At 40.3% G+C, this 25,847-nt stretch overlaps 1 protein-coding gene across 4 annotated transcripts in view; it reads left to right on the top strand.

Annotated features, from left to right (window-relative positions):
- The window catches only part of AIG1 (androgen induced 1), a 123,313-nt gene that overhangs the window by 90,878 nt on the left and 6,588 nt on the right, over positions 1–25,847 (top strand). For all 4 annotated transcript variants that reach the window (XM_072926996.1, XM_072926995.1, XM_032747321.3 and 1 more), the window contains one exon: positions 19,017–19,132. In XM_072926996.1, the coding sequence (XP_072783097.1) occupies positions 19,017–19,132 (116 nt within the window). The remainder of the gene's footprint in view (positions 1–19,016; positions 19,133–25,847) is intronic.

Genomic DNA, 25,847 nt, shown 5'->3' with positions numbered 1-25,847 from the left:
CTGTGGTTCAAGTCTGTTGTTGCTTTGATTTAGGGGTCTAGGGACATTGTGCCAACAGCAGAAACTGATCTCAAGTGTTGGATGTGTGACAGATACTGTGGCATGAACTTCTTAGGTGGCATCTCCTCATTCCTTAGTGGCCCTTTGAAAGGATGAAACAATCTTTTAGACAGGTCTCTAGCTCCTTTGTCACAGCTTTGGGGCTTGAATTGCTGGTGGTTTTAGAATCAGGACAGAGTTGGATATGAGCAAATGCTGGAATAATGATATCTTGATACTTGAGGATTCATGGTTCAGTGGGCCCCTAAGGTATATTGCACCACTTTAGGAAGAGGAACTCTGGATTTTAATAAGCAGCTGATATTTAGAAGGACAAAGCAGGGTTCTGAGCTTCTCTCATTAGAAAGAAGCAGAGTTCAAGATACCAGGCTTGGATGCTTCTGGAGTTGCTGTCCAGGGATAAATGCTCTTAAAGAAGGAAAGACATTTTCCAGTGCTATCTTGCAGAATTCTTCCATGCTTTTGCTCAACTGGGAGGAACAAGTTAGTTTTGGGGCAATAATGGAGATAGCTTTTTTCATAATGTACCAGTCTGAATTCATATTCTGTCTGCAGTGTTTTTCTCTGCCTAGTACATTTGGCTGCACTAAATCAGAGTGAATTTATAATCTTTTACTTCTGGAGGAGGTGGCAGGAAGGCAGATGACTACAGTACCTCTTATAGAATATTATTATAAAAGAAGTGTGAATTACCTCCTAGCCTCTCATGCTGCTGAAAAATTGATTTGAATGACATTTTCAAGGTGTTGTTTCTAAGACATTCAGTAATTGTCATTCATCCGTGAATGGTTTGTGAGATGAATAACAAAAAGTTGTTTTGGATTCATAGGAGGAAGTGTTAAAAAATACCACTTGGAAAGAAACCCTGGTTATGCTAAATTCTCCTGTGTGTCTAAACAGCACCAAGGTTATCTAAGTGGTTTTAGGTAATCCAGTAATTGTGAAAAACATTATTTGATACATAGAAGTGGAAATATCATTTCAATTTGTGTGTGGACTCTTCAGAGTTATCTGACATGGGCAGATGCATATGATATTATTGCAATGTGGCTTTGATGAAAATAAAGCAAGCCTCCTTGCTAGTCATTCTTTAGGCAGATAAAATATAGCAGCATTGCTTTTGACTTCATTCATCCTTTCAGCAGAATTAAAACATGGCAAAGAGAGAGGAGGGAAATTAGTGAATCTTACAGGACTTCATCTTTGAGTGGAAACCTTGAAAATAATTGACCTGCAAGAGACATATACTTACTGGGTAGTTGCATGTAGGCTTTAGGAAAAACTTACAATAGATTTCTCTCTGAAAATATTCCAAAGATATGATGTGCCTCAAGATACCAGAATACTTCATCAGGATTTAAAGAAGATCCATGTTCTTCTTTAAGGTTCTCATAGACACATACTGATGGGTGAAAACAACGTGTTATTTTGAAGGTTCTTGACACTTTAAAATTGCTGGTATCTTAGGCTGAAAGTTGAAGGAATTCTATAAATACAAAATATCTCCCTGAGCAGTGCTGGCACAGCATCAGCACTGTCTATTTAACATTAACCCCCCCCATTAGGGGGCTGGAGTGGGCAAGTTCCTGGAAGAGGACACAACCAGGCGAGCTGAACCAAATTACCCAAAGGGATATTCCATACCACATGATGTCAGCTCAGATATAAAAGCCAAGAGAGGGAGGAGGAACATGAGGCATTTGTTATTTTACAGTGTTCACCTTCCGGAGCAACCCTTGTGTGTGCTGAAGCCCGGCATCCCAGGGAGTGGCTGAACATCACTTGCCGATAGGAAGTAGAGATTAAACTTTTTTTCTCCTTTACTTATGCACGTGCAAACTTTTGCTTTAGTAAAATGCTTTATCTCAACCTACTGGTTGTTTTGCATCTTGTTTTCTCTCCCCTGTCCCAATGGGAAGGGGAATGATAAAGCAGCTTGGTGAACACCTGATGTCCCACCAAGGTCAACCAGCTGCAGATACATGCATCCTCCAAAAACATCATTAGCAGTGCTGAGCTTCCATCCTGTAGGTCTGATTCCCAAAACTTTTATCTTCATGAAAGCAATCAGTACAGCAAATATTTTTTGGTTCCTTACAAGAAAGAAACTTATGCTAAAGGAATAGGTTTCTAAGGAAATGCTAAGAGCACTTAATAAAAAAGTCTTCTACCTATCTACTTCTGTAATATCTGTTTATAGAGTGTGCTTTGACTCACATGTTCTCCATCTGCTCTGTTCAGCCTATCTGTGCTTTTGCCATGCATATATCTGCCTGAGATGCAAGGTAAGTTACCCATCTCTCACTGAGAAATAAGCAGAGAATATAAATATTTTTTGCCACATTAATAGCAAGAACTTGCGTTTGTGATGTTTCTAGTGACTTCTGCACCTTGCCTATCCTCCTTATGTTCCCTGAGCTCTGGATGTCCAGTATGCTTGGGTTTTGCCACTGCTTTCTTTTTTTCTTTTTTTTTTTCTTTCCCTGTCCTTGAAAGATTTTCACAGTGTTAAAAATACCAACGATGTGGGTCATTTCTTTTCTCCCATTCCACATTTTAAACTAGAACATCCTTAAACAATAACGCTTTTTCTCCAGCCTCCATAGGCTATCTTTCTTGGAGGACTTCATAGCTGCACTGTCTCCATAAAGCCTGCCTGTTGCTGTGGCTGTGAATGAAGCAGCACCTTGTCCTGTGAGTGATACCAGAATAGAGCATAAAGAAAAAAGATAGGACGGGAATTTCTTTCCTATCAAAAGCCAGAAAGGTCTTCTACTGATAAAGACTTGTTAACACCCATATTTACTGTTCAGCACAGGTGGAGAGAGAATGGAGAAGCTCAGCAGCATCCAGGCAATGTAAAGCTGGAAGTAGAAAGGAGAGAAGGGATTTTATGGAGGAAAAGGTGAAAGGTGGGAGGAGAAAGAACACTTCAGCTTGTGGTGGCTCATACAAATGAAGTTGGCTAGAGGTTTCCCTGCTCTCAATACAACCAAGGCACCAAAATAGTAGTTGAAGTGATTTAGGAGTCCTTAGAGGGCAGAAAGCATGGTATCAAATACTGGAGACTTTTGCCATATTAAAATTAATCTAATTTTTGTTTTTTCACTTTCAGTTTGAAGGACTATTTAGTACATCTGGAATTGATAAATGAATGAATAGACTGCCATTTACAAATCCTCACCCAAAATAAAAGAATGTGGCTTCCTATTAAATGGGAGATTATTACTATCCCAACATAGGCAGCAGCATTAGCAATGAGTCCAACAAAATTAAGGAGCTTTCTGAATGCTGAGACAAATAGAGTGCTAATGGCCTTGATGAAAAATTACTTTTAGCAAGATCTTCCAAATACTTCCTCCAATTTCAACTATATTTCAGTCCTACTACATGCATCTGTTCTTCTTAAAGGAATTCTAGTATGCGTTGGGACATTTTTCAACATCATTGGTTAATTACATTTCCACCAGGGCTGGTCACATATTAAATTTAAACAAATTTATGGTTCACAGAGACAGAAAGCCTGCTGCTTTGTGGACATTGGGGCTGGAAAAGTCATGCCAAGGGAATCACAGCATGGCACCATCACTTTTTGCCTTCCCAGTTTCCTAATCTGGGCCACAGTTGTGCTGGAGACCTCAGAAGCAGCACCAAGATTCCATTACAATTAGTGTTAAGGTTCAGAGAGTCAGAAATCGTATGGGTCCAGGGACACTGGGACTGCAGAAATCATGCCAAAGAGATCACTGCAGAGCACCAGCATTTCTGCCTTTACATCTTTCTAAACTGGGTCACCCGTGGTGATATGGACCTTTGCCTTAGCACCAAGGTTCCATTATTGTTAGAACTAGGGTTAGAGTTCAGAAAGCCAGTTCAGCTCAGGGGACACAGGGGCTGGAAAAGTCATGCCAAAGGAATTATGGCAGGGCACCAACATTGCTGCCTTCAGCCTTCACATCTTTCTAATCAGGAGCACCCATGATGATGGAGTGAGGGGAAGCCATATGAAGAGTAGCTGAGGTCACTTGGTTTGATTAGCCTGGGGAGGAGGATTCTGAAGGGAGACCTCATATTTCTCTACAGCTCCCTGGTGAGGGGAAGAGGAGAAGAAGGCCCTGATCTCTGTGGTGACCAGTGACAGGACCCAAGAAAATGGCATGAAGTTGTGTCAGGGCAGGTTTAGGTTGGATATTAGGAAAAGGTTCTTCACCCAGAGGTTGGTTGGGCACTGAAACAGGCCCCCCAGGGAAGTGATCACAGCACTAAGCCAAGAGTTCAAGGAGTGTTTGAATAAGGCTCTTAGGAACATGGTGTGACCTTTGGGGTGTCCTGTGCAGGGTTAGGAGTTGGACTTTAGTGTTCTTTGTGGGTCCTTAACAATTCAGGATATTCTATGTTTCTATATTTCTTAATGTGAAAAGGTGTTTCTGATTGACTCAAATCAATACTTCAATTATTTTTTTATTCTGGAGTGGAAAAAGTAGAGTTGATTTTACTTGAAAATTTTAAAAAATGGTGAAATTCACATTGTTTGCATTTCACAGAAATAAACTATTTTTGTATTAACCCTTGAACCACAAAAATAGCTGTAAGCAGTTGATTTTCTACAATTCTCAACACTCAGAAAAGGGTTTACTGGCCAAAAGGGATGTTGACCTCTCCCAGATGCAGTGTGAGAAAGTCTTTCCACTTTTTGGCCAAAACAGTCCATCATCTGTCAAGTACCCTGGGAGAACTACAGTAGAGATCTCCTTCAGTCCTTCTTCCTGGGAGAGGAGCTTGTGTCTCAGCTTCCAGGAGAGACAAAAGATGAGTAGGGGTTTTCTGAAGGATCAAGGCATAGGTGTTAGTGCTGCCACTTACACACTGTATGTAAATAATTTATAGTTACAAAAGCTCGGTTCTGTTTCTAAAACACACTCTTTCTATTAGCTTCTTTAGACTCATGGTTATTCCTAAAGGTGTTGTTGACTTTTCCAGGGAAGGGGAGATGGGAAACCGTACAGAAACTCCTTCACAAATACTGTGATGATGTTTGTGGCTCCCTAGTCAGGGAACTGTATCCTTTCTGCTTTCTGAGATGTGCCTAACTGAAGACTTGCCATGAATCCTTGAATCTCTGCCATATGAGTCACTGAGATGCATACTGCTAAGCCTGGGCTCAGGTTCATGGAACCTAAGTTGCCCTGAAGCTGAAGTCCACTGGTTTAAGCCCCCATTTTTTTCTCTGCTTTCACTAGAAGAGAGGGGTCAGAACAAGAATAAATTTAACAGGCAACAGCCCAAGTATTCCTCTGGCCTTTTTGTGTTCCCTCTAGCTTGTTTACATTGACATTTAGAGAGGCAGATGAGCTCACATTCAATTAAAAGTTTTGAGATAATCGGCTTTGATTGGGTGCCTAAACTACTGGATTTTATCCACATGATTTTCTTCTGCTGCCATGAATGTAAGAGGTCAGTACACTGATGGCCCTAAGTAGCTGTGTGCTTCCCACCTTTGACCTTCTGACAAGGGAGTGTTATAGTGAACTGAGCCCAGTGGAAGGCATTGCCAGCACCTGCATTCCAGTTCAAAATCCATCACTATTTGCCTTTTGCTTTGGTTTAGTCAAGATGCTTTTTCTTTCTCTGTATGCATATCTTCACTGAAAAAGTGCTTTTATTTTTCTTCCCCACTGTCTCACAGAAATATTGTAAGGGTTAATTGGAATTTTTATAAAGCACGCTGACAGTCAGAAGTTATTTTAATTAATAAGATCATTACAACGAATTATGCTCTGGTAATCCTAACAGTTGATCCCATAGGGTTGTCAAGCATCTTTTATTCCACTTCTTGTCCCAGTTCACTAAAAAGTTTGGAGTTTTAGTTTATTTCATTCCTTTGTTTTGCAGTAAAATGGCAAAGTGGTAATTGGTATTCCTGTGATGACAAGGCAGTCTCATGCACTGGAGAATGTGTAAGAGATAGCTGTTTAAAGTTTTTTATGTAAGGTCCATAAGGTAATATCAAGTCTTTGTTTTGGTAGTTCCTCTGCCCATGGACAGTAGAGCAGAGCAGCAAGCTTTTCCTATTATTTTGATTTTGTTTAATAGTGAAGGTCATTAAGAAGGTGGTTATAGGGCTGAAGAAGCCTGCCCAACAAGGCAGTCCGATAGGTCAAGTAATTAAAATACAAATATTACTATACTGCCAGATCCCTTCTGCAGAAATGCTAGTACAGAGTTTGGTAACATGTTAAGAACATGCTGCAGCAGCAGCAGCAAAGGAGAAACAAGAGTGCCGAGTGTGTGTACATTATGTACCCTCTCTCTGCCCAGCACTGCTGCCAGTCACACAGGCCGGTTTTGATCACTTAGGTGTTCTTGCTGAAAATAACACTGGCACAAGACCTGCCTTGAAACTTGCAGAAGTGAATTATACACATGGGCATCCCTGAGCAGCAGTGCTTAACTACTTAGTAGCAGTGGCTCCAAGGCCTTAACACAAATACAGTCTTATTTAAGGGGGGGAGCGGGGGTGGGGTGGGGTGGGGTGATAAATGCCCTGGGGAAGCCCGTAATCAATCAACCAACAGTATTAGGTAAGTCTCCTCTTCTTTTGGCTTGCCTTTGCAATGCTCTTAAGTCAGTCCTCCTTCTCAGTTCTGGGAGAGTAGCATCCATCCTTCCAGTCTTCACCATGGGATCCTTATACCTTCTTGGCTTGGCTTGGCTTGGCACAGACCCAAATCTGAGCCAGTCAGTCTTCAGACAGCACAGCTGAGGTGGCTGCAGCTCCAGTTCTGGAGACAGAGAGGCTCTAAGCAGCCTTTCTCAGCTAGCCTGCTTTAGAAGAGGTTTAGAAGAGATCTCCCTTGTCTCACCCAGCTTCCTGTGTACAACCTAGCCCACCATGCTGTCTCCCACATCTGCACTGCAGCCTCATGCACTTGAGATGGTTCTCAAATCTTTCTCTTAGCAATGAGGTTATCCTTAGCGCTTCTTCACAGTAGAAAATATCAGTGCTATGCAGTTCAATTGCTCCTAATTAAGTGTGTATTTTCCTTCCCAACAGACACCATTCCCCAGTATAAGGTCAATCAGGTAGTCTCAGGTAACTTGGGACCACAGTTATTCTTCAGTTACACTTTTGTAGTGATCTTCCCTGTTTAAAAGGGTTTATGCTGCAATTCTTGCATTTGGGTACTGCAAAAGAACAATGTTATAGCTAACATTATGAAATACATCTAGTGACTGATTAGTCCATTCCCACCTCAAAGGCATTTCCATAATCTTCTGCTTCAAACACACATTCACACACCACTAATATGACCATTAACAATGAGGCAAACGTGTAGAACTGGGGATTTCTGACATCTCTCTGGTCCCCAGTTAAAAAATGGTGAGTTAAATTTCTATTAATAAAATACCAAGATTCTTCCAGAAAGAAAATACTCGAGGGACTTCAGAAGGGCAGAGGGCAGAAATACTGCAGGTCAGATTGGTTCGTCTCTCCTTCCTTTTCTGATGCAGCAAATTCTTTCAGACCCAGTGTTGTCCAGGGAGTGGAGATGGACAAGAGACACTGAGGGGCTGACAATACTGGCTGTAAAGGCCAGTGACCATAACAGCCAAGCCATTAGGGTCATGGAATCAAAGGGTTGCTGAATTGGGAAGGAACCCATGGAGATTGTTTTGTCCAAACCCCCTGCTCAAGCACAGTCAGCTGGAGCCAGTGGCCTTGGATAGTGTCCAGTCAGGTTTTGAATACCACCAAGGATGGAGACTCCACAACCTCTCTGGGCAACTACTTTCTGTGTTTGATCACCTTCAGAGTGAAAAAATATGTTTCTTGTGTTTAAAGAATAATTTTCATGAACCATTTGCATGTGTGGGTGACCTCTGTCCCAGTGCTGGCATCCATCCCACATCACAGAAGAGTTCAGACAGCTGGAGCATACATGAGAGAACTTCACAGAAGACTGATAGCACAGCTTTATGAGCAGGTGCTGCAAAGGAAGTTCTGTCTGGAATTCCTGTGGCAATAGGGGAATACAGATGAAATTTCTAGTACCAAAAAAATGCATTATGATACTACAATTATCTCCAAAGTAATGCATTTTTAGGCCACATTTATCAGCATCATTGGAAGGAAACCAAGGGTTACTTCACTTTACCTACCTTGGACCTCATCTGGGAGGATGGAGCAGAAGTTCTAGAGGACTTTACTCCACGATAGGAGCTGTGATACCAAGCAGAGTAAGAAATCCTCCTTCCTTCAGCATTCTCCTGAATACGAGACATGAAACTATTCCCATTGCATCCCTGCTGTGCACACACTGCTCTCCAGCAACTGTCCTTACACATGGTGACTGCTGCTGTTCTGCTCCTCTGCTTGCTAGGAAAAATGCTACTATGTGGTAAGAAGAATCACATTTTTTTTCCAGTTCTCCTTCCTTTTTAGTGTTTAAAATAGAAATGCCATGCAGGTCACTGACAGCTCAGTGAGATCAGCCTAGCTTGGGACAGAGCTGTAAGTGAGGGAAGCAGAGACAGGCATACACCAACATTAAATTGAAGAGAAAAAATCAGGCCAGAGTCTGCAAGAGAACCCAGAGAAGTCCATAGGTTTAATACTATGGATGTCACAGCTCCACTGCAACCTGATCATCTTGGAGTCCTTTGATACTATATATGTTCAGTATCACTGTCCTTTTGTGATGCTTGTATATTGCCCGTCACTGTAATCCTCAAAAAGGTGTTTGACAGCAAGAAAGGCCATTTCCCACTGAAAGGTTTTTTTGTTTTTTCTTATCAAGCTCTGTGTTAAAGCAAGATTACTTACATTTACAGAGTTCAGAGTCTAAAAAAGTAATGAAATGTGAAAGATAAACTCTTTACAGCAGTGTTAACCTCAGTTTTATTTACATCCTCTATTTTATAGTATTCAGTAAATATGTACAGAATACATTTGCAGATTACGATATCAATGTCCACATTTTCTGAGAAAAAACAGATAAATAGAAATGTGTTCTGTGTAAGGAACGAGGTTGGATTTTGCTCTAAAAGAAGACATCACTTGTAATTTACTGCTATTTGACACTGTAACAGTATAACCTTTAGTTACATGATGTATATTGTTTTCAGCTCTCATCTGTTGGCAGGGATGGTTCACAGAAGATTTGAATGCCTTAGTGCAGGCATGGGTGAAAGGCAGAGCACCTGTCGGTCTCTGAATATGTTCCTCTCCTCCTGCCCTTCTCCCCAAATGTGTACTTTTTCATGCTTGTCTAAACTGCACTTCAGCCATGCACTGTATTTGGATTTTAGAAAGAAGTGACATTATCAAGGTTCATACATATTTAAGAGCGAGGACTAACACTTTCTTGCATACTATACTAGTTAGCACTGAGATCGTTCTTAGTCCAAGCATTTATACACATGATTTAATGTGATTTCGTTTGTAAAAAGCATGCCACCCTCTTGAGACCCTTGTATTTATCTGCTTTCAATTACATTTGAAGTATTCTGAAAGTCTCCTATACTAATCCCATCCAAGTTGGAAGCCACATAGCTCATGCATGAGACTGTCAAACATGAGTAGTTGCAGATGTCAGTGCACCAGTGGCAGGAATCCAGGAAGATAGATCAAGGCTTAGTCACTGAAAAATACATGCCAGCACATCTCAGATACATAGCATTGTAGCACCTCATGAGGAAAACGTGTCATGACAGGAGATCAATAACCTCTTGGAGGCAATCTGTTTTTGAAATATTCTTGATTAATTATGCCAGGGTGTGTTCGGCAACTTAGCCTGATCCAGCCTTAACCTAATGCTTTTTGCATGAAGCACTATTGTTACTAGTCTCATAAGTCAAATCTGATGGTTCAAGTTGGGTTTTAAAGGGTCAGGCTATAGATTTTGTAATGTCTTTGTGCCCGACATTGCTGTCTTTACTATGGTGTGTAGGCTTTTACTATCGATCAAAATAACAGGTGTTTTAAGATGAACAATAGCATTTACAACTAATTGCATTCGAAGCATAATGACTCTCCTAAATAAAGTGTGTCATACAGTGGGTAAAACAAGTAGAGAATGTCACTGTGTTTTCATGGCAGGTGTTCATTCAGGATGTTCCCCAGGCTTGTTTGCTCATGTGCCTTCATTGCAGAGGAGAAGGAGCTCTAGGAGACCCACAAGCAGAGCTGCCTGCATCTCTGTCCTTCCCCTGCCTTCCTGCACAAACTCGTTCTCACCCTCAATAAGTTTTTCAACCATACCTACTACTCCATCTGCCTTTCAACCAATGCACAAACCCAGCCCATGCCTCTTGGCTTCCCTACATCCCCACCACGTACCCCCTCTACCCTAGTGCCTCTAACACATGCCAGTGCCTCAGTCAGTCCTGGTCTTAAGAATCTGGTGATGCCACTAAACCAGCCTTGGCCTTCTGCATCCTGAGCACCGAGTGTGAGACCAGCAGCTGCCTTGGTACCTGGTCATGGCATGTCACTGTCTGTTGGGTGCAGCTGCTGTCGCACGGCTTCGCCCTGCGCTCTTGCCTGTTGCACAGGCACGCACCTCTGCCTTGCATGTATGTGCTGTTTTAGAAGACTCAAGACAATGCATGTCCAGTAAAACTGGACAGATGGAGTGTTGGGTGCAGCAGTAAGACAGTTCCCACCTTAGTCCGCTACTGCTTTCTGTACTACAACAAAAAAGCTTAGGAGGCTACGTCCTCTAGAGCTATTTGTTAAAGGAGTTTACATGTACAATGTAAAGAAATAATGAAATAAAGATAATAACAATATCTGTGAGATAAATTGTTTGAACCACATTGCAGATAGTTGCAATCACCATGTGACAGACCAAAGTTTGACCTTTGGCTACCTCACCTACACAACACCCAATAAATCCAGTCCCTCAGTAACCACTTCCAAGGTTTTAGATTTCCGAATAGCATCAAAGAGTCACCACTTGAAAAAGAAACCGAGAAATAATGGGGTTTTTTTATTTTCCCAAATGTGAAATTTCTTTCCCCAGATATACTGGCCCAAAGCCCAGGACAAGCAATATTTGATCCTGGACCAGTGACAGATTCAGAGTCCAACGTTTTCAGGTTGGAAAAAGGATACTTTGGCTATCATGAAGCCAAAAATATCCCTCTGTGAAAGCCTTAGTACTAGTTCTGGGAGATTGCCAGATGTTGGAATTTAATATAGAGTATTTTATGTACTGATAAACTTTTCAAGTTAGTTAAAGAGATTTAGAAAACATATTGATACAAATTATTTTCTCCCTCCTGAGGCTTCTTACTATGGAAAGAGTTCACTTTTCAGGGAGAGGAATACGTTTTTCCACATGAGTAATCTCCTTTAAACCATTGGTAAAATATGTCTTCAAGCTCCTTTTAGTGATTTTTTTTGCTATGAATTCATGAGGCTTAATGACTTTACAAGCACTTTTTCACCATAACCTGCAAAAACAGTCAAATATTCGGTCATGCAAATTAAATCTTGGTAACCCATGTAAAAGTCTGTGTGTGTGTGTGTGTGTATAAACATTGATTTTAAGGATAATTTTAAGAGACAACAATATATTTCTTTGCCTAGATAAACCTTTTTGCAAATAATAGCTCGAGAAATTCTAGGGCAGGTGGTTCAACTGGCAAATAAACTGAGAAAAATATGTAGAAAAATGACTTTGCATAACACTGAGATTAATGAGTGCTCTTTGCACAGGATATATCTGTCTGTATATTCCAAGTTGTTAGTAGCATGTTTTTTCTAAGGATTTCATAGCAAAAATAAGGACTTGAGGTTCAAAGTAAATTAGGGTCTAGAGGGTTTGCTCAGCTATGGCTGAGTGCACAGAACCAGGACTTTGTTGATTGTCTTGTATTTTAAAAGTATGCTAAGGGTCAAGCAGTGCCTGCTGGCAGGAGCAGACTGGGGATATGGTCATGGCATAGAATGAACAAGAAAGCCTGGCTAAGGGATCCCAGCAAAAGGAGAGAGTTGATTGATGTGACATTGCACTTGGCATGTGTTTAATGATATCTGCATACATGAAAAGCATTAGAAGTAGTTATGTTGAATTAAACAAAGTTAAGGAAAATTAAACACATTGCAATGTTGTTCCATTTGGCAACACGGCACTAGTTTTACACAGTTTTGCTGTACTGTATGTACTATGTCTGGTCCCTATGCTCATCTTGTTTCAAGTCTAAAGGACCAAGTTTTTGTGTGTCATGTTAAAGTATTAAGGATGGGAGCTGCAAGAAAGCAGCCTGGGGCAGCAGGAGCTGAGGTGGAAGAGAGACAGACAGCTCAGAGGGAGGCAATTGAAGAAACCTCCAAAAGCAGAGGGGAACCAGGACAGGGGGTCAATCAGGGTGACAAATGATATATGCTGAAAGGGCCAAGATGTCTCAGAGCTGTAAACTTGAAGGATTAGTTTGGCTTTCATACCAAATTTTTTGTTATTTCTCTATACATGTTTGCTCATCTTAGGCTAACAGCCAAGAATGGAACTGAGGAATGTGATGTGGTTCTTCATTCCTCCATAGCTACCCTATGTGACCTTGAGTGAGGCATGTCATCTCCATCTTGCCCTTCTTCAAAATGAGGATAGGATATCCTGCTGCTACAGATCATGACTGCCATGAGGGTATGTTTAGTAACGCTTTTGAGGGGCTGAAGTGCTTTAGTGACTGGCACTGTTGAAATTCTATAGATAAACACCTATATATAACCTCCCTGACACTAGTACAGTCATAGAGTGAGATCAGATTGGCACTGCTATTTCAATATATAATATATACCACATGTGTCTGAAGAAACAAGAACAAAGCTGTCAACATCAGGTATGCATGGATAAAGTGATACAAATCCTCTTAAGTCAGGAATGCCATGTCCACTGTGTTTTTCTACAGAAAAAAAGAAAAGAGGATGTAACATTAAAGAGGAAGTATTAACTTTCTTTTCAAAGAACTCCTCACTCTCATATTGATTGAAAATTATTATCTTTGGCTCTTGTGTGTTTTGCGGCATTATAAGGTATTGGTGTTTGTTTAGATCATATAATACTTCTTCCTCCCTCCAACCTACCATAACAATTAGTGAGCCGTCTGTGGCTGCCTTGGAGTGCATCCTGTGCACCAGCATGTCTCATTTAATAGTCATAATTTCTCATTTGTAAGAGGAAAAGTGCTACCAGCACTTTCAGTCTCATAAGGGCTCAGACTTACTCAAAGATTCCAATTTATTATGCACCCATCTCTGATATCCTGCTGTTCTCTTTATGGATTAGGCTGCCTTGGTAGAAGGTATCATCCTTCAGATGACACATAAATACTCTCTTGCCAGCTGTTCCTTTCTCAGAAGTTTCTCAAGGAGTAAATCATAACTATTGCTCCTATTTTACTAGTTCCTGATCTGGTTTTCCATGGTATTCTGCTAGGAGCATGAAGAAAAATGAGCTTTATTGCTACTGTTACTCTACAAATGGCACTGACTACAACTGTAGGTATTTTTAGGCCTATTAGTATTGGTTTCCAGGATGAACACACTAGTGGTTGCTTTAAATTTAGAGGAATAGGAGTAGGTCAGTTTGCTGTTGGTTTCTGTGAAACCTTTTTCTCAAGGTGCTGTACAAACCCCTGAGAGGGAAGAAAGAGTGGCAGACAGACTGTTCCACTCATTCTGACGGGGAGCAGCTGTTTAATATCATAATCTTGTGAGTTCACAAGAAGAAGGGAAAGGGTAATATCTTGCTGATGGAAACTATATTTTATAGGCAAATTTTAAAATAAAGCAGAGGCAGCCAGAAAACACAGCAGTTTGCACAGAAGGGTGCAAAGAAGGGGAGCACTGCCAAATTTACCCCAGCTTAAGTCTCAGGCACAGTGGTAGTGTGCTGCGGGGTAGTTTCCCTAGCAGCTGCCCTTGCCAGGACAGAGGCTTTGATGTAGATACAGCTTTGGGTGGCAGATGTAGCCCTCCAGGTCCTGGCCTGTACAAGTTCTGTGGGTGAAAACCTATCTGCAGCCTCGTTGTAGGCACACCAGCACTCCCAGGAGGCTCCCAGTCCATCAGTTAAAATGTTGGTGGACATCAAAACTGCAAGGCCTCCTTTCTTGTCACTGGAGTTTTGCTCTTAAGAACATGGGCTGAATGTCATGATGCAGGCCTCAGAGGTGCACATTATTTCCACTGAGCTAAAATGTCCTATAGCTTGTAGTTTTCAGTCTGATCAAATCGAGTAATGAGTCATCCTCTGTTGGTTGAAGTGAATTATAATCACAATTTTTGTGATCTTCAGTTTAACCATTCCTACAGAACTGTGAGCTACCTGGGCATCTGAGATGCCTCTGTAGACTGAGCTCCTTGCCATAAAGGTAGTTCCAGACAGTCACTCCAGATCAGGAAGATGACTTGGGATGGCATCACTACCATGTTTATGCTGATGATACAATACATAAAGCAGTTAATTTAGCACCTTTTGAAAAGTTTTAAGATTCCATTTAAAACACAGTTAAGGGAGAGAGAAAAGGCCAAGTAAGGTACTGTCGAAACCAGTGTTAAAAAAGGCAGCACTTACTGTTTGGAAGATAAAATATATAATCAGGCTTTCAAGAATGAGCCCTTAATTGCCTAAAGACTGTTACAGAACACATTGTTAATGTACCTAATTTGCATAAAATATTTTTTTCCAAGTAACTATTGTAGAACACACCTACAACAAGGAAGCACAGTCCTCCATCAAAGCTCAGCTTCAAGCCAGCACTACAGCTGTGGTGCATATTTGTAATGTGATTTTTCTGGTCTCCAATGTCATTAGGCACCCCCCATGTGGGGGGGTGGTACATATTTTTATAATATCTTTTAAAGAGTTATTAATGAGCAGAGTTTCTCTCAGGAAGCTGTGACAGTGGCTCTAGGAATTATTCCACCTGCATGATCCCAGAATGGCTTTCTTTATAGTGTGGGCTAATTCAGCTTCACTCAGAGGTTGCTTCTTTGGAGTTAGTCTCCAGAGTGTCTTGTGGATCAGATTCTCCATATGATAACCTTCCTGCATATTTCATCCAGGCTCTGTGCATTATGCTGATTTCTCTGTTTTCTAGCAGTTGGAGATTTGGCAAAACACATTTCTTCGCCACTTGTAGGTGATGGGTCCTTGGACAGACACAGAATAAGAGGAAGTTGCAGCTTTTTACTCTGCTAAGACCAGCACTTCCTAGCAAAAAGATTTATCAAAGCTGCCTTTCCAGCAGCAGGGGCAGGTAGTGAGGGGTCTGAGCAGGACAGTGATGTGGCTGGGGAAAGGGGGCTTATGGTCAACTCTTCAGCCCACAAAGTGGTCTTGGCAGATGAATAGTTCAGAGAAGAGTAAGTAATGGGTCTGAGGGCTGCTGTCTTGGCACTCCAGAGAAAAAAATGATTTGTGGCTGCAAGGAAACCTTGCAGATAGCACCACAGTCACAGGTGGAGAAGCTGACAAGATGAATTTTGTTGCAAGTAGATGCAGTTACTGAGCCCTGAAAAAGCTCAGTCTAAGTGCTACTACTAATGATTCAGGTTTTGATATCTCTCCCACTGCTGCCTGGGCCAAGCTGGGGCCTGGGGACTACCCTGAGCCTGCAGGAACATGTGAAGAAGGGGTTGCCTTCCTGGGACAGTGGAAATGGTGCTCTCTGGTGTGGCCACAACAGTGCTCAGCACAAATCTCTTGTGTCAGCACAGTCATACAGGCATCTCACAGGGGCAGCCGGTCTCAGTGGAGAAGAATAGGATGTCCAGATAAAAATACAGTTTTGCTTGTAACTACTCAGTCCATATTAAAAGTGTCTTATCAATATAGCATTAATTAGTAGTACAAGCATAGTTTACTACTATTATAATATTATACTAGTCACTATACTCTAATTTTTTTTTCTTAAGTTTTTCTTGAAAACTTAATGGTGCAAAATGGCAACTGCTGGAAAGCTGTTAGAGTAGCTAATCATCCTTACTGTTTAAACCTCCTTGTTGTTTGAACTTCTTCATTCCTCAGTCTTCTCTGAAGTAAGCAAGCCCCAGGAGATACTTTGGCAAACAAGGTGAGAAATGTGGTTTTGTCCCCTTGTGTGCCAGTAAGTAAAAGGGATCACTCCCAGAGGTACCAGTCGGGTATGTTTGATCGGCACAGCGTGATCTTTAGGCAGGTCAGGGAAATATCAATGCTATTTTCTCTCTAAGCCTCAGATTCCCACTGGCCTGTTTATTCAGAAATCAGGCAGCAAAAACATTAGAGGATATGAAATCTTAGGCCCCCTGCAGAATACCCAGCCCTGATAGATCCCACTGCAAGCACATTTGACCCCTGATCATCTCCACTATGCTTCAGTCTAGAGTTTTAATTGACACTCTTAGATAGAAGGTATGCCAGACTATAGAATTTCATGGTTTTTAAATCAAGTTTTTTGGAGGAGCTGAAATGTAGAGAAAGGAAATTTTATCTTGGTTGTGGTTTGGTAAAGGATCTGAAGCAGCTTTTTAGAGTGGCACTTTCACAAAAGCATTTTAAACCAAAGTTCATACTCCAAATTTGTAATACTGCAGTGCTTGCATGTAGCATTGACATTCACTCTAACAGACTGAGATTAAAGTTACATATCTCTGATTTTCTCCTTAGACTTCTAATTCCACTGTACTCATAACAGGATTTTGTACACAAAATTTTTAGTGGCACGGCTCATTATCTGCTTTTCCCTCCACCCTTACCTTAAGAAGAGAGCAGAAGTGAGAATTTAGGAAAACAATAAACAATAATCACAAGAATTGGGAGGAGGGAAAGGAGAAGAGTGTTCAAGATTAAGGCTTGATTGCTGAAATTATTTTAACTACTTTTTAATTGGCAAGCTGTTGAGTTGTTATCATCAATGAGGAACTCATCAACAAGCAGTATTGAAAGCAGTAAACATATACATGAGGAAACCGAGCTCACAAGCTCTGTAACAATCATCCATAGAGTGTAGAGTTAAAACCAAGTGACAGGATTACAAGAATACATTGTACAAGGAGTATCAAGGATGGAGTTTGGTACTAATAGCTGTTGTTTTCTTCTGTTTTTTTTTTCTCTGAATGAGTTATGGGGGCAGGGCAGGAGACATCTGCACAGCTGCAGATGCTTTGGGGGCTCTGCAGAATGAGGCACTGATCTCTCTCTTCCTGGAGACCTTTTCCATGCAGACACAAGATGTGCAGCTGAATCTTCAGGGCTTGCTTTGGCGTCAGTCCCTGATCATGGATTCTGAAAGTCCTCTGTAGCTCATAGACCTCTAATCTAATGGTGGGCACCTTTATAGCAGACCACACTGCTGTAAAATATCTCTGCATTCCCTTGATGCTGATTTGTACTGTTTAAAGGGATGAGGGTGGAACAAGTTGTTAAAAGATAAAGAAATTGAAAGCTCCCCTAACTGCTGTATTATCCACCTGACATTCTCCAAATGCTAGTCATTAATTACCAATGCCTTGAAAATCAGAGCAGATATCCAATTCAATTATGTTACATCTCTCAGCAGGAGCATTTCCATTATCTTAAAATTTTCCATTCAAACCATTCTTCTTTGCAGTTTTTAGAGGCTTAAACCCCACTGTGTTTCTTCTCAGTTGAACCTGTAATCCACACAAAGGTATTTCTACTCCATGCCTCTCCTATCTGCATGCAGGTGAACATCAGTGTGGGTTTACATTGTAATTATTGCAAACTTAGGAATCCAAACCTCCAGCATCTCCAGAACTACATGATGGCAGAATGTGGCCAGTGTATGCCATAACTTTCCTTTCCAGTTGGTGATAAAGTACGTGGGGAATGGCTGAACCTGCATTAGGACTTAGGCTGCCCTTGAAATCCTTACACCTCCAGGCCTTCTTGTGGAGAGGGCAGAAGAGTTCACAGTCAGTCTTACCAAGCCCTAGAGCTAAGCTCTCAGTTGAAGTAATTTCCTTTAGATGCCAGGAAAAAATTGGCACCGTGGAGGCAAGGCAGTGTATGTTTCTAGAGTCACCACTAATGCTGGTCTTAAGTGAGCTGTATATTCAGAAATTATGGGGTTTATTTCCTGGCACATTTGTTCTTTGCTTATGTATATTTTCATGCCTTCTAGCACTCTGAAATGTAGACATTGAGTTTTGGGGCAGGCTGGATGCAGTTTTTCATGCTGCTGACATTAATTGGATGAACAGGCCTTCTCAGAAGGGGCAGTGTAGGAAATATGTATGGGAAAATAAGGAGTTTAACAGCTAAATAAAGACAAGTGGCTGAAAATGGTTTTTACAGCTTTGGCTTTCATATGATTCATTTGGGAATCTAAAACTATTTTGTGCAACTAAAAAATTAAGATTCACAACACCTTTCTGAATATAATTGCTTCTGTCTTGCAGATGGAGGTATTGATGCTATCATTTGAAAATATGTCCCCTGTTTTCAAGTCCCCACATTGAGATACATTTAAACCTTATTCTCAGAAGCCTTAAATACCTCAATTTATATTCATTCACTTGGCATTGTTTATACTTAGTCTCTGAAAACCAGATGCATTCCCTTCCAACTAGAATGGTCAAAATAACTGAACCGACATGGCAGAGATCACAGAGTAACTGCAGGGCCAGACTGGGGCTGGGACCTATGTCCCTTCATGACACATTTCCTTTTTACTCACTGAGTATCTGCCTTGTATCCTGAACAAAAGCACATTCTCATTACTCAGTTTTCCTCTGCTTCTCCTTAACAGTTGGACATTATAGAGATGATACTGGTTGGGTTATTGATCAATTTTATTGTTACTTTACTTTGTCTTTCTAACCATCAAGAATTGTCTTCAGGTGCCTGTGATTTAAGTTTCTTATTGTAGAATTGAAATGAAAATATAAAGAACCATTTGTATCACCTGCTTTTCCACTTTTTTTTTTTTTTTTTTTTTCCCAGCACACAACAGTTTTGCCTTTTGTATTAATCGAGATGAGAACAACACATCATCAGTATCCCAGCAGGAGCTGTGGACTGGCTGCAGTGTGCACCTTCGCTGTTGGCTATATTTTATGGTAAGGGCTGTACATGCTGTGTTTTCACATTGTATTGGGGGTTTTGTACTGCTAAATTTGGGCACATATTTCATTATGGATATAATCACTAACAGATTCACGCTGCATGCCTCGTTTGGTCCAAGACCTGGGCTTTGTCTGGTTTCCCCAGATGCTTATATTTTTAGAAAGTATATGCCAAACCTCACACAACAGGAATTTGTTGAACAATCCCATGTAAGCAGTGGTCTTTTCCAAGGGTACATTTTTCAACCTTTTTTCAAGCTAAATGTTTTTCTTGGACCTTAGTTTTATTGCTTGGGGGTTTTGTTCTATCAAATAAAATTGAGACTAGGCAAATGATTTCCTGCATCAGTGTTTAAGCAGCAGCAGAAAAGATAGAGCACTGTCTTTTTTCTTTACTGGTTCATAAATTCTTTCTGTAAAATTGATTACAGAATAAGTCAGCAATCCAAACACTCTAAAGGTTGTTTTAAGAAATGCAAATGTTGGTGAGAAATTAAACTAAAACAGAAATAATTTTTCATACTACATTACATTAAGTCTTTCTTAAGGCAGTTTCTAATCAAGCACCTGACTTACATGATAGAGTTAGTATACTTTGGTCATCCTAGTATTTATTTTTCATTAAACCTTTGTTTTATTTCTATTTCTCCTTTGATGCCATCTATCCTTTATCCTCTCTGCATTTCATGACCCCCATTTCATATTATGTCTTTTTACTTCACAACATCCTTCTCTCAGCTGAGAAGGTATTTTCCAAAATTTCACCAACCAAGAGAGATAAAACTAATGTGAGAGTAACATGGTCTCAAGGCAGTACTATCACAACTGCTTCAACTGTGCAAATTGTCCCTTTGATCCAGTGAAAGACAGGTTATTATTCATACATATCCACACAACACTCAGTGATCCTACAATGGGATGTTGTGTCCCAGGACAACAGCTACATTCTGCCATTTGCTTTTATAAACATACATACCCTTCTTAAAAAAGAATAATATTTGTAATCGTAAGATAAGGACAGCCTCATGCAAAAAAGCATGTGATTACTCCTTCAGGAAAAAGTAATTATGTTCTTAACCCATATATAGTAATGCTTAACGGTGATAGTTCTTGACCTTCCTCTAATGGTGCCTGGAGACAGATTGGCAGGTACCTATGGCTTGACCTCCTCTAGCAACTCCTGTTTTCTAAAAATCATCTAAGTAGAAACATGCAATAGTATTTAATAAAAATTTTAAATTGAAACAATCCAGCTTTACAAGTGAAACAAAACTAGATGTGTCTTAAAATCTTTTAAGAGTCTGTTACGGTATCAGTGTGATGCTCATCTAGTTTGATCCTACCTACTACAGTGCATCTATATCCTGCAGCTACAAGGTTAAAAAAGTCCTAGGACAAGTAAAGCAGGAGAAGCAGATGCTGCATTAAATAATTACTGCATTAATAATTACCCAGGCACAGGCTATGGCATCTCCCTCTGCTTTTGCTGTTTATTGGTTTTGCCTACACATGTATTATTTCCAAAGCAGGGCTACTCTTCTTCTTCGCCTTCTTCTAAGTTGTAATTTCTCTTTAAATGAGATGAGGCAATTTTAAAAGTTCATCCTGCTAAATTATGCACATACAACCCATTTCTCCTTCTACTGTTATGGAAGGAGGCCTGTGCAGGTTAGTGGAGGCAGACAAAAGCTATACTATGCCATCACTTGCAAGTTCTGTATGTCTTCAACCTGCAGGTGCTATTGAAGACTCTATCCAAGATGTGCTTGAGACTGCAAGCCAAATCTTGGTCCCATTACATCAATATGATATATTGAATTCACAGGTTGGAAAAATCTACCAGAAAGTATTAAAAGTGAGGCATTTGTCATCCCTCTTATTCAGGGTGTTCCTTCTTTTCACAGCTGAAATCCATTGTCTTCCTGTTGCCAAGTGACCACATTGCAGTAGAGACCTTAATCACTCAGAAGGCCTGGAATTACTGAATTTGGATTTGTTGTTCTTGTTGGCATCACCCACAAGGTTAACACAGTGTATTAAAATGAGACTATACCTGCAAATGACCTAGTTCCATACAGCCTGGTGGAACTTCCTTCCTTTGTACCTAGGGTTGATGATGGGTCCCATTCTGAGGTTTAGTTTGTGGTTTATGTATTTTATGAATTTAGGGATCTGCCACTTGAGAATTTGTTCTTTTGCCTATTCCATTTTTCCCTCAGCAGAAGTGTTTTTATGCAACTCTCAGAATCAAGTGAAGACAGTTGCTAATCAGATGTTCTCTATGTTTTATTCTTGAATTTTGAATTCTCTTCCCATCTCAACTGAAACTTTCTTACCATCCTACATGTTTTATGTATTGTGTTACACTTTTTCCAGGAAAGGAACATACAGGAGGATGTTGTTTAGGTTTGATTCTGTGAATGCTTTTTTCAACTCCAAGCAGAGGAAAGCTTGTTTTATTTTGTCTGTGACTGAATCTGTCATGTATGAAAGAAGTGGAAGAATAGCAGGTGCTTTTTAATGTATAATTGGTAAATAAGAAATCTGGCAAACAATTCTGAATAGCATCACTGAAATTGGAAGAACATAGCTAAATAACTTGATATCTCCTGAGCATGATTCAGACTTGCTTTCTAAAAAACATCCTTTCTTGAGGAGTAAAAGCTTTTTCTGTTTTTTCTATTTTTTTGCATACTCTCGCTTCAGTCAAAGAGTTTATGAGTAGGCATGCCTAGCTCATGCACTCTCTGTAAGAGGGAGCTCGCAAGGAATTGTGCCCAGGCAGAGCATCCACAGACTTGCATTGCATGTTGCAGACCATACATGGACTTTCAGGATCGAGGCCATGGGAGAAGATGGGAAAAGCCTATTGGCTTTATTTAGCATGGCTTGAAAAGATTACAGTTTGTATTGAATTGTTAAATCTAGACAGTGCTAAGAAAACGAGAGCATTTGCCAGTACTATCAGAAAATTCTGCCAATGAGTGTATGGAGTTAGTTGTCAAGGAACAGAAAAGAGCCAGAAATGTGTTGCTCCTTGTAACAAGAATGACCTCATGGTAACTAATATCAGAGCCTAATATGTCCCTAAAATAAACTGAGACAAATACGTTTATTTTAAATGGTTTTCTTTTTCCCTCTACTTTTGAGCACTTCAGGATGCCAAAAAAACAGACCCTAAGAATCTGACTCCACTGCTGTAGTCATGCTGGGCTGCATGTTTGGGAGCAAAAGACTTAATGTGCTCTCTTATAGCTATCCCAAATCCACTAGGAGCTGCCTCCACATGTGCCAAGCTTGGACTTGATTCATTCTTTCATTCTTTTATAAATCTATTTAAAGAGCTTTTAAACTTTGATTTGAAAATAAAGTTTCTCTTGAAGTGACTTTAGGAGAGTTCCTTAAATTCGCTGAGAAAGAGTATTTAGATGGGGTAATTTGCTGAATTCTTCTTGAACAAATTTAAGAAAGGAATGTACACTGAGGATTTGGAGTGAATTTGAGATTGATTCTATCAGGCTTGCTGTAGGATTTCCACTAGCAATTCTCCATAGAAGGAGAGGAAGATCAGAAAGAGCAGATGTTGGCACAGACTGCTAGGACAAACCTTGACATTCAGTAGAGAGGGGTGGTGGGTTAGAGTGTGAAGCTTGGTGAGAATTGACAGTCATGTTGATAAAGAAGGACAGGATTGAGAAACCAGAAGGATTTTTGAGGTTGGTGGTGCCAATGGAGCAGGAGAGACACAACATGGCTTTACTAGGCTGTGCTGAGGGTTTGTATGTAGGAAGGGTGTCATGCATGCTTTTGGAAGTGAGCACTGGGGATAAAAGTTCAATAAAGATCACAGGAGTCCATGGTTAGAGAAAAAAAAAAATGTCCTGGGGGCAAGTAAAAGAAATAAACTAAAATCATGGGTTAAAAGAGAAGTGGATAAGGAAACACGCAGCTTCAAAGCTGAAATCGTGAAAAGTGGGGAATGCTAAGAGAAGGAGAAAGAAACAGACTTTGAAATCAGAGTGGAAGACTGATGCAGAAGTGGATGATAGATGAGAGGAGGAAAAGAGAGGTGGAGCTGGAGCTGCCCTGAAGAAGAAAGAGTAGGAAGAAACAGAAGCTGCAGAAATAAGCCAGGGAAAGATTAGCATCCCTTGTGCCTGACCCAGAAGGAGGGTGGGAGGGCAGAAGTGCTTTCAGCAGGAGAAGACTGTATGGATCCCCAGCCTGTAGGTCTGACATAGACATTCTGGACTGTTGCTTTCTGGCTTGCCTCCACCTCCACATTCTCAAATGTTTCAGTCAAAGCAACAGCACAATCACAGATGACATGCATGGGTAATATGTTCTCACTTCCTTATGCAGCTCCTTAAAATATAGCTCAAGAAAGCATAGCAACCATTACTATATTTAAAATGAAAAAATATTTTTCAAAATAGATGACTTCCAGAGATGACAGCGCTTTGCAGTGAATCTGCTAAGTTTCTGTCATTGTAGCTACCTATACATAAACACAAATTTCTGCTAAGCTTTGTTCCTCCCAGAGGATGCCAGCACCATGTCATGCTGAGTACATTCTAGATGTGACATTATTTGCAGCTGCAATTTTTCAGGACTTGTCTGCTTCTGACTGCATAAACCACTCCACACCAGTAGCACAGTCTTGTATTGTTATTGACCTACGTATTGCTCTCCACTCAGATGAATGGAGAAGAATCCAGTATTAAGAAAATGGAACAAAAGGGGATGATTGCTGTTATTTCCTAAATGATGACTGTTTATTGAACTTACTTGTTAGTCTTTAAAATTCTTAAACTATGTACATGCCTGGTGTAGGTGTATTAAGTCTGGCTGGCTGTTAATATAAGAAGCCCAGCATATTAATGTAGCTGAGATCTTAAGAAATCTGATTAGATGCAGAACAAACTCTCCTGTGTTTTGGGGGGAAGTTATGTGTCGCATATCAATCAGTTTTAGAAGCCAAAAGTAGAACAAATTTAGTGTGGGTCATTGTGCTCCTGTCCCTGAAAATATAAGATTGGTCCTGCACTACAACCACAAATGATTTGTTTGTTTGTTTTAAATGTCTCAGCTGCTGTAAGCCCATCACCTCGTTTGGAAGACATTCTGCATTTTAATAGCTCTGGGTAAAGTTATCCCTCTTGGTGGAAAAGGAAGAGAGTGATGCTGGAAAAGATCATGAAATAAAGGCATAGAAAATGCCCATGTTCTGTTTTCTAAAGAGTAGCCACTCATCTATGATTTGCCTGGAATCAAGGATTCAGCCTTCCTTTGTGCCACTCACTGGAAATATGAAGAGCACTGAAGATATGGGAGAGGATTTCCTGCTGCAAGAAGTAACCAGAAAGGAACTGCTGTTCGTAAATGAGAGTTGTCATGTGCCCGGGCTCCAGGTAGAGCTAATGTCAGATGCTTCAGGAGAGCTTAGCAGACCATTATGAAACAGCCAGCCTTCAAGGGGGAGTTTGCTTGCAAAGCTTATGTCAAAACATAGGTGCTTAGATCCTTTGGTCTAGATGGCTTATATACCTTGCACTCTTTAAACTTAGGCATAAATGTACGCATTCTTATTGCTTGTACAGTCTCTTGATTTCAGAAATTTGCTAGAGTTGCATGATGGACCCTAGAGAAGATGAGTGGACTAAGTAGGCTTCCAGACTTTCATACTTCAGAACTTTTTTTGAGTATCTATAGTTCAATGACGTATCACTGAAAGGTAGGGTAGAGCATTCCAGAGGTTAATTAGGTATCATTCAGAAAGATAATTCCATTATCAGATTTGAATTTCTTGTCTCTGAGTTGCATTGAGGTGATTCTTCTGTCACGAGGAAGAGAATTGGAAGCTCTTCATGCATTTTATGTCATGCACTATTATTCTGTGTCCTTTAATTTGCTGCTCTTGAGAAGTTACATAGCCCCTCATCTAGCAGCCCCTTTTTCCAGAACTCATAGTACCTGGTTGTTGATGACTACAGATTATGATGAAGGACTCAAGCTGGGCAGGAGGCTCTCGCTGAGAAACCAGACCACAAAGTGCTGCTGAGCTATGATAGCTGAGAGTAGCCACTATGAAGGGGCAACCATCTTCTGCAATATCTCCCATTACAAAACTCGTGAGGTGTCATGGTTATTATCAGCCATTATACTCTCTTGTTGAGCTTGATTCTGCTAGGACTAAGGTCTTACACATGCTGTTGTTACAGCTGTATCATTTAAATTGACAGAGTACACATAAACCACAAGGTTCCAACAAGTTTTTGTGCTTAGTTTTCCTCATTAACAAAAGATCTATATCCAAAGAATAAATGTAAATGTATGTTCCCTGTATAGTTTTCATTTTCTTCTGATTACTTGGATAGGAGATATATACAACATCTACTATATTGTAGAAGTGAAAACTAGCTAGAAAGTCACATTTTTTTGACAGATTTGTTGAAAACAAGCAATACTGTGCATTTTCAAATAGCTTTTTCTGATTTCTTCACCAACTGGTTGAAAATTTCTAAAAACATCCACTTTTTTTTTAACAGACATTTTAATTTGAATACAATGTGTGAATATTTCCATTCCTTCTCTTTTTACTGTTTCTAACAAATGGCTAGATGAACTCCATGACCTGTAACATATTAATCTTTGAAAATATACAGTTATGTCTACATACAGCTGCTACTGTTCCAAATCACAGTGAGGT

The sequence above is a fragment of the Taeniopygia guttata genome, chromosome 3 (genome assembly GCF_048771995.1).
Source record: "Taeniopygia guttata chromosome 3, bTaeGut7.mat, whole genome shotgun sequence".
NCBI lineage: Eukaryota > Metazoa > Chordata > Aves > Passeriformes > Estrildidae > Taeniopygia > Taeniopygia guttata.
The sequence above is the reverse complement of the archived record's forward strand: the minus strand, read 5'-3'. Positions and strand labels throughout refer to the sequence as shown.